The 12091-nt window shown below is 50.9% G+C and overlaps 1 protein-coding gene across 1 annotated transcript in view; it reads right to left on the bottom strand.

Annotated features, from left to right (window-relative positions):
- Positions 1-12091, bottom strand: part of tbc1d32 (TBC1 domain family, member 32) — a gene marked incomplete at both ends in the record, with an annotated part of 49909 nt that overhangs the window by 11640 nt on the left and 26178 nt on the right. The window contains 7 exons of the mRNA XM_084453971.1: positions 701-819; positions 1841-1910; positions 5395-5478; positions 8115-8240; positions 10036-10129; positions 11424-11532; positions 11933-12052. Coding sequence (XP_084310097.1) covers positions 701-819; positions 1841-1910; positions 5395-5478; positions 8115-8240; positions 10036-10129; positions 11424-11532; positions 11933-12052 — 722 coding nt within the window. The remainder of the gene's footprint in view (positions 1-700; positions 820-1840; positions 1911-5394; positions 5479-8114; positions 8241-10035; positions 10130-11423; positions 11533-11932; positions 12053-12091) is intronic.

Genomic DNA, 12091 nt, shown 5'->3' with positions numbered 1-12091 from the left:
ACATCTGAATGGACTAGTGTGGGCTCTAGGACGGATCTGAGGAGACTAGTTTGGACATCTGAAGGCGCTAGCATGGACGCTAGGAGGGAGGAGAAGAGGTCAAAATGCAGGGGGAGAAGAAAGGCTCGGGGGAGTGATGATGAATGTGTGTGTGTGTGTGTGTGTGTGTGTGTGTGTGTGGTGTGTGTGTGTGTCTGTGAGCTCGGAGTGATTGGCTCAACGATGATAAACCCTGTCTGCTTCTGCCACTATACAACACAGCAGGGGTCCTGGCGGAGCAGGAGAGCCTGCGGGGGGCTGTCAGCAGGGGGCCGCGTTGGTGGGGCGTGGAGGTGAGAGCCTGGGACCCCGCTAACTACAGCATTAGTGGTTAGAGCCAGCAGGAGTCAAGCAGGGGGTTGGAATGGGAGGGAGGAGAGAGAGGGGGGGGGGGTGGGGAGGAGAAGGCGTGGGAACGCAGTGGGTCAGTGTGACTGACAGACTTAGGTGAGCAGCAGGAGTGAAGGGGACCCGTTTTTCCGGTGCAGAGCGAATGACAGACAGCTCAGTGTGAGCAGAGCAGAGGGTGTAGACTAGTGGAGGCTAGCAGTGGGGAATCTAAGAGGGGATGACAGCAGCATCTGTTCTCTCCAGCCCTAGAACATTCTGCTGCATTGTGGGTCTATCGTGTGCCAGACCCGGGACTGGGGCGGAAGGATACAGAGGCGTGACGTGACCGCGGCTCTCTGCTCTGAGAGGAACTGCTGCAGGTGTTTGAGCAGCAGAGAAAGACCCTCCTCGTCACAGTCCTCCTTCAGGAGCTTCAGGTGGCGCCCGTACCTGGAGAAACACGCGCACACACACACGCACGCGACCGTCTCGTCAATCAGAAGAAACAATTCAAAGTAGGAGTAAACCACACACACACACACACACACACACACACACACACAAGCACACACGCACACGACCAATCTCCGATTTACCCAGCCAATTACATCCCCTCATCTGCATATCGCCCTGTAGGAAAACGCCCCCTAACCAAGTTCACTGAGAGTTTAACTGTTGTTTTAGCGTGCGTCTGTATGAAGGACTGCTGATCAGCCTGTAATCCAGCACTCATTTTATTTTAGTCTCATCAGCGCTGGACTTCCTGTGGCGTCGTCCGCAGTGGGGGAGGGAGATAGAGAGAGGAATAACGGGGCGCTCACACGCTTGCGTTTGATGCATCAACATTGACGGATGCCATTCACTTTCAATGGCTGCAGCCGAATGGCATTCTGGTTCCGTTGTTGTCCCGGTGCGTTGCGTTGCCTGCATTGCTAGCGTCGAAAGTTGAAAAATTTTCAACTTTCAGATGCGTTGCCGGAGCTGCCGACCAATCAGATGTCTTGACGGAGAAAAACGTCATCGCAAGGCGGGATTTTCACATTTTTCGATACCAAGATGGAGGACAATCGCTCTTTGTTTGCAGGATAGGATGTACCCAATACCTGTGGGCACCACGTTCACGTCGCCTCAACCACAATGCATAGACGATCGCCACACGACCAGATTAGCATCCATGACAGCACTAAACGAAAAGCCGGGTGGGTTTTAAAAATAGTGCGCGCTAGCAGGTTCGGAGAATCTACTGGCTGTTGCGAGCGCAGTTTCGGACAATGTGATTCGTTGTTGTTGCATGCGGCACACGCCTTCCGCCATACGTTGACGGACACGCATCAAACGCAAGCGTGTGAGCCCGGAGATGGAGAGGGAGATGGAGAGAGAAATAGACAGATAGAGAGGGGGAGGGATGATGAGTGTCAGAGAGTTTTATGCAGAGCCACCTGCACTGATGAGGGGTGGCGGGGCGTCGTACCTGAGGCAGGTGTGTATGCCCAGCTGATGGACGGGTGACAGGCTGACGGTCTTCACGCTGCGCTCCTCCGCTGGAACACACACACGCATACACACACACACACACATACATGCAAGCACGCACGCAGTAAGAGATGATTACCGGGGATATTACCAGTATGTTGATATCGCCAGAGCATTTACACGCACACATACATACAGACGCACACACGCACGCACGCACACACGCACACACGCACACACACACACACGCACATACACACATACACACACACACTCCCTTCCTAAGCAGCTGGTTCCATCTCCATGGATACGTAGACAGAGCTTCTTGCATTTTAGGCATTTGTGAACCCTGGACCAGGTCAGAGAATGTGGAGTGTGCAAAGCCGGCCGTCAGGAGTGACAGTAATTCAACAGGGAGGCGGAGACGGAGCAGGACAGTAGGACAGATCAGGCTCAGTGTTACTGGCATCAACACCAGCCCTGGTCTGAACCTCTCTGTGAGAGACGCCAAACGGGGCCACGTGAACTCAAATGCCCTGGACATTAACCTCAGGTGGGTTACTTCCACCTCACAGGCTGCTAGCTACTGCAGCTGCGACTTAAAGTTTATTCACTCGCGCACGCACGCACGCGCGCACGCACATTGGCACACACACACACACACACACATATGCATTGCTATTGTTCTCCTTGCTGGTTATTTTGCAATCCACTGGCACCGCTGCCTTCTCCTTATTGGATGTGCTGTATTGCTTGCAATGCTGTATTTCTTGCCCGGGATCGTTACCTTTTTTTGATGTGTAAAGGATGCTCCCCTTAGGCAGGGAGCGCCCCCCTTGAGAAATGGCCGACCGTGCGATAATCGCCTCGCGCAATTTCAAGATCACGGCGTAGTCGAGTCGAAGGGAGGGTGTCGTGTCTGCGGATGACGGCTCCCGATCAACCCTGTCACCTCGGCTCAGCCAGACAATGTGACGGGACTGGCTGGCTGATGAAATTAGGGGAATGTTCCTTTAAGCCCGCGGTATACTCGCTTTTAGCCACGCGTTGCTAAACCGCAAGCACATCGCGGGCTTGAGCAGAGATGCTGGGAGCATGGGAGGCTTCACAGGGCTAGAACTCCTCCTTCTCTCCTCTCTTCTCCTCTAACGTTAGCTAATGTTAGCTCGGCGCATGAGAGGGTTAACGGGGTTAAAAGTCAGCGAGTAGCTGTGCTCTTCTCCTCCTGATCTCCTTTCCTCCTCTCCTCTCTCCTGCTCTCCTCTCTCCTCCCTCCTCCTCTCCTCCAGCTCTGCGCATAGCAAATAGCTGTGCTCCTGTCTTGCCGTCCTCCTTGCTTACAACGCCGGTACTCTGCTGGTGCAAACGGCTGAGCCTGTAGTTAACGTCAGACAGACACACACACACACGCACACACGCACACACACACGCAGCCTGACAGCAGAGGAACAGGGAGAGGAGCGGGAGGAGAGAGACAGATAAACAACGGCGGCCATGACAGCTGCTCCCCCGACGGCCCATTGGGTGAGAAGACTTCATAGCTGAGAGGTGAGGGGGAGAAAACTGTGTGTATGTGTGTTTATGAAAGAGAGAGAGAGAGAGAATATATATGAGAGAGAGAGAGAGAGAGAGAGAGAGAGAGAGAGAGAGAGAATATGAGAGAGAGAGAGCGAGAGAGAGAATATGAGAGAGAGAGAGAATATGAGAGAGAGAGAGAGAGAGAGAGAGAGAGAGAGAATATGAGAGAGAGAGTGAGAGGGAAGGAACAAGGAAAAGAGACGGGGGACGTGAGAGAGCGTGAGGGAGGAAGAGAGCGAGAGGGAGAGAGAGAGAAAGAAATAGAAGAACAGAGCAAAGAGAGAAAGGAGAGTTTCAACGTCTCTTCCCATAATTCCCTGTCTATCTGACCAGGGTGAAATTCTCTAATGAGCATATAGACAGTGCTGTAGTTGGTACTGAACACACGCGCACACACACACACACACACACACACACACACACACACACACACACACACGTGCATGCATGCACATTCATAACTGCACACACTCTCACACACAGATGTGAACACACATGCCATTGATCGAGACTTCTGGCAACACTTCAAGCGTGCGGTACGAGGGGCACATCTGGACTCACTAGTCATTCAGGCCTTGTCAAACTCAAGAGCTTCCCAATCTCTTCTCTGTACCATACGACACGCACCAAGCAAGGTCTGTTTGGACTCACTGTCGGCAATGAATAATGATAATCACACTGGGAACGAGAACTATATCTGGGCAGCAGACTATATTTGAGATCCTGAGGAGGGCTCTTGTGAGCTGAAATGTGTCGATGTCTCAAGTGTTTTTATTTCTGCCTCAGCCATGGACCAATAAAGTTTCGTTTTTTTCAGATACCCTGACGAATGCCCTGAGCTGGTCAAAACATGTTGGTCTGATTTTTCAGGAAGTGTTGCCTTGGACATCTATTTCTATTTCTTCGATACCTCCCCCAGTGAGTCCAACAGAGCACCGTCGTTACTTCCTATGACGTTCGCCCGAGGAACGCTGCAGCCCTCTCCTTCATCTTTTCTTGAAAGGATTTGTTAACTGGGACCGGAGTGAGCCTCGGACATTCTATAAGTTTCCCGAAAGTACTCTGAGCTACACTACAAAGGAGACGAACTAAAAGTTTAAATACGTATTACTATTTGATCCAGCCCATCCCAAAGAGCACCCTGTTTCTATGACTGGAGACCCCCCCAGTGCTCCTATATTTTCAAACGTATGAATTGGCCCGGGTCCCAGTTGAGGTGAGAGGATGCTGGTTCTGACTGCGTCAGACATCCGCACACAGACACGACGAGCCCCCATGACTAATTCAACAGGGTTAATAATAGATAGCAGAGTGGCAAGGAGGGCGGGAGACCTTTTTTTCCCCCTCTCGACTTTCTGAATATAATCTGCTCCGAAAGAGTAGTGGGGGGAAAAACACACCCGCTAGCCTCCACTCTCAGCCTCCCAAACAGCCTCCCCTCACAGCCTCCCAAACAGACTCCCCTCAGCCTCCCAAACAGCCTCCCCTCACAGCCTCCCAAACAGACTCCCCTCAGCCTCCCAAACAGCAAGACTGAGGTAAAACCCCCACATGCATTATAGATAACCACAACCCCATGAAGAGTCAGCGATAGCTCCATTTTTCTAACTAATTATTTTTGCTTCAGAGACCAGGCCTGAAGTACACACTGAGGAAGAGGAGGAGGAGGAGGAAGAGCTAGGATGGTATTTCCAGTGGTCATTACTCTATATTAAATATCCCACATATATGCCACACACATCTCTACATGGGCGTGTTTTAAAGGTCAGAGATATGAGATGGCGCCGCGTTATGGAGGCACGTTGCTGGTTTGGACCCATGCCGGCGTGATGTATGGAGGCGTGACCTCTCTGCGCTCCCTGGACAATAAGATGCCGGCCTCCAGGCTACACATCCACGGAGAGAGAAGGGCTAGTGTCTGGAGAATAGCAGCCACACACACACACACACACACACACACACACACACACTGACCTTTGTATTGGGCAGGGGCGAAGAAGCGTTCTGTTGGGGAGGAGGAAAGGTGCACCACCACCTTCTCCAGAAGGTCAGCAAGCACTGGGGAGGAGGAGAGCAGTAGTGTTAATAAACATACACACACACACACACACATGCGCGCACACACACACATACTGTAAACTACAAACACACGCATGCAAACACACACACACACACGCGCGCACACACGCGCGCAGACACACGCGCGCGCAGACACACGCGCGCGCACACACACACACACACGCGCGCGCACACACACACACACACACACTCCACCAGGCTCTCTCTCCCATACTGGTGGTGTCGGGGAACGCGCTTCCCGCAGCTCGGTGATCAGAGTGTGATCGAGGATGTTCAGACAGGCGCCGGCGTTGTGATTATATCATGTTTAGAAGGTCTACTTTTACCTTACACTTGTTATTCATTCACATCTCTGCGGGTGCAGCTTTGGAAGACGTGTTTCCGAAGAGCAACGAGAGATAAAAAAACAAACTGTGAACTCCGTTCACCTATGCTGCGGGTAAAATACAGACGCTGAATGGCTGCTAATGAAGCATCCTGTTAGGCTTTTCATGCGCGCGGAATAGAGCAGATTGGCTCTGGGCCACGCGGATCGATGTTCCTTGATGCTAAACTACACCCAATCCTGTTCCTTAGCCTGCGCGAGCGAGCGTGCGTGTGTGCGGGCGTGCGGGGCGCTTTGTACGCCGTACCCAGCCGCGAATCAAGGAGTCGCTAAGCTCAGATCTCGCAGGCGCCGCGTCGCCACACAGCGTGGGGGTGTGGGTGTGCGCGCTTTGAACTCACAATGAGTCATAATCACGGCTTCTCCCGTGAAGAGACACCAATCAATGCTCCAGAATCCACTCAACTTGTGAACAGCTGGTGTGCGTGAGGGAAGCAAATGACTTCATAGAGCAGGTGAAGTTGTATTCAGTCTCTGTGATTGGGCTACACAGTACAGTCTTCTGTGAGCAAATGATTGGTTTGATGTAATCTACCCCTAACTAGGCTGAGTGTTCATTGGTACCCTAGCTCTGTTTGAGAGAACGGATGTGATGGTAGGAAAACAACATCGGAAGATGTGCAGGTACAGTAGCACTCGACGGAACAGGGACTGCGCCTCAATTTCACTGATTTATCTGACCGTCCGGACAAATCTGTCAACGTTTCGGCCCATTGGCCTTCACCAGAGCATGAATGGAGTTTGTGTCAAGCCACAGCAGTCTCTTTACAAATTAAACGTTGATTATTGACTGCCCCACGGGTGATCAATCACTATGAGGTCCTCTATAGATCACTTGACACCAACTCCATTCATGCTCTGATGAAGGCCGACTCGAATCGTTTGGACGGACAAATCAATTGGTGAAACTGAGGCAGTGTTCCGTTCTCTCATAGTTGCTGAGTGCTACCTGCACATCTTCCAATGTTGTTTTTTGCTTATGTTTTTGTTTTTTGGTTTGGCACCACAGTAAGAGTCTGTTTTTTTAGGGTGAAAGGGCACGTCCAGTTCCTCCACTGCAATCGATACGCAGATATAACCCTTTCCCAACTCCTATTATAAGTCTTCTAGCACAGCCACAAAGGGTCTAGACCGCTGAATTCACAGACATTCCTGTACAGTATGTTCATGTATTAACGCGGGAGATACCGTAATGGAGTATCGAATGTAAACAACAGCGCCCTGCTGTCTGGGATCCAGAGCTGAGCCGAGGAGTTACTCAATCTCTCTCTCTGACAGATGAGGCGCTGGCGCACAAAAGAGAGAGAGTTTCCCAGAGTTTCGATACAGTCAATGTGGAGGCTGCGCCTGAGTCAGATATTCAACAGCAGATCGTTCTTGGCGGTGCAGAGCAAACGCTGGCCTGACCCTCACACCTGAACTGCCGTTCCATCTTCCTTCATCATTCAGCCTGAACGGGCTCCCATTGCGGCCGTTCTCCAAGCGTGGCCGAGGAGGGAGTCCTCAGCGGTGAGTTCATCCCCCTAACCACGTCGCATCAAGCGGTTGAATTCCGTCATTCCGCATTCGAAGGACGCCGATTGGCCCGGTTGGAATTCCACACCGAGAAATCACTCTGACAAGAGCCTTTCCAGACCTGCGACTCAGGAGCTGGAGCCAGGCTATACCGACACACACACACACACACACACACGCACGCACACGCACGCAGGCACGCACGCACGCACAAGCACAAGCACACACACACACACACACAAACAGTACACTAAACTATATATGCCGGATATTCGGGTGATACTCTCAGCTATACTGTGAGGGTGCAGAGCATAGTTAGGGTGATACTCTCAGCTATACTGTGAGGGTGCAGAACATAGTTAGGGTGATTCAGCTATACTGTGAGGGTGCAGAACATAGTTAGGGTGATACTCTCAGCTATACTGTGAGGGTGCAGAACATAGTTAGGGCGATACTCTCAGCTATACTGTGAGGGTGCAGAGCATAGTTAGGGCGATACTCTCAGCTATACTGTGAGGGTGCAGAACATAGTTAGGGTGATTCAGCTATACTGTGAGGGTGCAGAGCATAGTTAGGGTAATATTCTCAGCTATACTGTGAGGGTGCAGAGCATAGTTAGGGCGATACTCTCAGCTATACTGTGAGGGTGCAGAGCAGTTACTGTAGGGTGATGCTCTCAGCCCACAGGGCAGGACACATTATCCGGTCCACTCACCAGCTCCAGAGAGAGTGTTGGGTCTGGTGGTCATGGCCTTGCAGTACTGTCTCCTGCACTCATCCATCCAGCTCGCCTCCATTAGCCGGTCCTTGGATGAGGCCAGGAACGCACTGATCTCAGAATCTGCACACACGCGCGCACACACACACACACACACACACACACACACACACACAAACACGCGCACGTGCACACCCACACACACACACACACACACGCAACCAGTGATTAAATGCATGAATGAAACGATATTTCTTTTGTTGAGTTTACTGTGGAGAGTGCTGCTGTGTTCACTAGTGCTGTGCCTCTAAAACAGGTGATCCTGCTCTGAGACCATGAACAGAAGAAGACACCATGAAAACACAATACAGAGGAGACCATGAAAACACAATACAGAGGAGACCATGAAAACACAATACAGAGGAGAGACCATGAAAACACAATACAGAGGAGAGACCATGAAAACACAATACAGAGGAGAGACCATGAACACACAATACAGAGGAGAGACCATGAAAACACAATACAGAGGAGAGACCATGAAAACACAATACAGAGGAGAGACCATGAACACAATACAGGGCAGAGACCATGAACACACAATACAGAGGAGAGACCATGAACACAATACAGAGGAGAGACCATGAACACAATACAGAGGAGAGACCACAAACACAATACAGAGTAGAGACCATGAACACACAATACAGAGGAGAGACCATGAACACACAATACAGAGGAGAGACCATGAAAACACAATACAGAGGAGAGACCATGAACACACAATACAGAGGAGAGACCATGAACACAATACAGAGGAGAGACCATGAAAACACAATACAGAGGAGAGACCATGAACACACAATACAGAGGAGAGACCATGAACACAATACAGAGGAGAGACCATGAACACACAATACAGAGGAGAGACCATGAAAACACAATACAGAGGAGAGACCATGAACACACAATACAGAGGAGAGACCATGAACACACAATACAGAGTAGAGACCATGAACACAATACAGAGGAGAGACCATGAACACAATACAGAGGAGAGACCATGAGCAGAGGAGAGAGAGGAGAAGGAGGCCTAGATGTGCTGCCTGAGAGCAGATAACATTATTATGGAGTCCAGGAGTCCGTCGCCTACGACTGTCTACAGCCGCCATCAGCATCTCTAAGGACCCTTTCACACCTACGTTGTTTAGTCCGGACTTTCAGACTTTCCAGTTTGATCCGAACCAAATTGACAGGTGTGAAACCTCCTGGACCACGGTGTGCGGATCAAAGACTCGGTCATTGGTCCGACCTCAAGAGGTGGTCTCAGCTCGAACCAAGGTTCGCTGCTGCCTAATATGAAATCAAAGGTTCGCACTTTCGGATCAAACAGTGCATCCACAAACCAATCAGTGTCAAGTATAGGGAGACATTACATTTACATTTACATTACAGTCATTTAGCAGACGCTTTTATCCAAAGCGACTAACAATAATTGCATTTAACGTAGGAAGAGCCAATGTACTACTACTTGCCAGAACTCACAAGTGCATCTTCTTTCTAAAACAAACAAGTGACTAAGAGCATAATCTAGTGCTGAAGGCAAAGTGCAAGAATCACAATCTAAAGTACAGTGCAATATAATATAAAGACGCACCCCCATGCAGGCGATGACGACATAATGTAGGTCTGCCACCAAAAATCCTTTGGTCCGCTGGTGTGAAAGCGAAAGTTATGGAACTAATCAATAAAAAATAACAAATGTGAAAGCGCCAAACGGGATTCTGGTTCGGACCTTGGTCTAGACCTTTAGGTGTGAAAGCGCCCTTAGTCTCAATGTCAACGGCAACGACTGGAGTAACCGACGGCGGCCGTGACCATCAAACAGACGGTGTTTCTGGAGAGGTTCTGCCCTTACCCTGCTTGCTGTGGGGGTTCCTGGGTCCGTCCAGCGTGTAGCACGGGGGCACCGGGTAGGAGGAGAACATGGGCCAGGGGTACGGCTCCGAATTCTGGAGGAGAGAAGAAGACAGAAGTATAAAGCCCTCCGGCCTGCGCCTCCGGTATTTCTACGGGGGGAGGGGGGGGGAAACAAGGTTCTATTGTGCGACGCGCGAACCGAGTTCATCAGTTCATATTAGGGCTGTGTGCTTTGCGCTTGAAGCACATTTAGGGAGGATAGCCCACTCAGCGACACTGATCACTATCCCCAGGGGAGGAAACCGAAAAGAGGATCGCTCTCCTGCGAGCACACATCATTATGATAATTAAATGCTATTAAAGAATACTTTTATTAGCTGTTTGCTCGCTCGCTCAAGCGATCGCCTCGAGACGACTCGCTAACCTTAAAGCACTGCAACGGTATCGGGGATGATACACTCAACGCGCTTCCTCCGCCGGTGTAATGTACTATAAATGTTAATGATCTGTGTGCGTGTGTGTGTACTGTATGTGTGTGTGTGTGTGTGTGAGAGAGAGAGAGAGAGAGAGAGAGAGAGAGAGAGAGAGAGAGAGAGTGCCTGTTCTTATCTGTGTCTTTATTCATTACAGCCCGTGTAGTATTGACAGTCTGCTGTTCCCAGCCAGCTATCTGGGACTGGATTCCCGTCACCATGTCCGACCCTCCTCCTCTTCCCCTGGCTTAGCCCCGCCCCGCCCTGCCCCGGGTCTGCCGCGGACGACTGGCTCTGCTCCGCGCAGCCGACGCTGCTCACAGAAAGACGCCGCACCGCTAGCCTGGCTCCAGCAGCTGAATCACACACCCGTTTTAATATTCAAAATGCGATTCAGGGTCTGGAAAGGCTCTCATCCACATTGATTTCTCGGTTGGGAATTCCAACCAGGCCAATCATCGCCCTGTGTCTGTTTGTTTGTTTTTTGCGTGCTGCGATTGGTTAGGGGATGAGCTAATCACTGAAGACTCCTTTGGCAATGGCCAGTCTGAGGTGTTCCGAATCGCATACTTCCATATTATATAGTATGCCAAAAATTGATGTACAGTAGTATGTCCCCAGCAGACTATTCAGGCTATTCTGACCCACAATCCTATGCGCGGCGGAAATTACGTCACATGTGCATTTATACAAATGTCACTTTATGGACAGCAACAGATGTGGTCAAATTTCAAGGCGCAATGTTATGACAAGGTAGTATGTCCCAATGAGATGCGTACTGTGCGCGAAGTACATACTTACTAGGGGCAGCTGTTATACATACAGTACTGCTGGTAATAAGCAGAGTCTCAGGCTACCGTACTACGGAACAGAACAGTACGTGACCTGGCCAGTCTGACCGCATGTCACTGACCTCCTGAAGGGCTCTAGGGGGCAGTCTCCTCTCTGACGGCCCTCCAATCACATTCATCCTCACCAGGATGTGGTTCCTCTCCACTGACAGGCAGTCTATGATGAACTCACTGATAGGAGCAGGGGAGAGAAGTAGAACAGGGGAGGGGAGGAGAGGAGGAGAGGAGAAATTAGCTGATCTCCAATCATCTAAATTGCTGTATACTCCAGACATGCTGGGAACGGACTATTCTGAATATTCCAATTCATAACAGGTAGCAACAAGCAACAACAGCCAGGAAATGTGCACACACACACACACTCTCTCTCTCTCTCTCTAACCCCCCTCCCTCTCTCTCTCCTCCTCCATCTCTCTCTCTCTCTCTCCCTCCGGCCTGTATTTCATTTCACTGCGAGGTAGGCAAAACAATCAGTTTCTCCTCCCGCAGCGGTGATCACATCCATCAGCGGAGCGCAGGCCTATCATCATGGGGGGGGGGGGGGGGGGGGGTGAACAGGATGCTGATTAACCTGCGGTCGTCTGCGTCGGTGCGGTTCTCTCCCTGGCTCCGGAGCAGCATGGCGGAGACGCGGTACTGGCTCTCCAGGAGCAGCAGGGAGTCCAGGTTGCAGCACATCACACTCAGGAGCCTGGAACCACACACAGAAACACCAGAGACCAGGCTGTTA

This window comes from Borostomias antarcticus (assembly GCF_949987555.1).
Source record: "Borostomias antarcticus genome assembly, chromosome: 19".
Classification (NCBI taxonomy): Eukaryota; Metazoa; Chordata; class Actinopteri; order Stomiiformes; family Stomiidae; genus Borostomias; species Borostomias antarcticus.
This window is presented reverse-complemented; position numbering and strand designations above follow the sequence as displayed.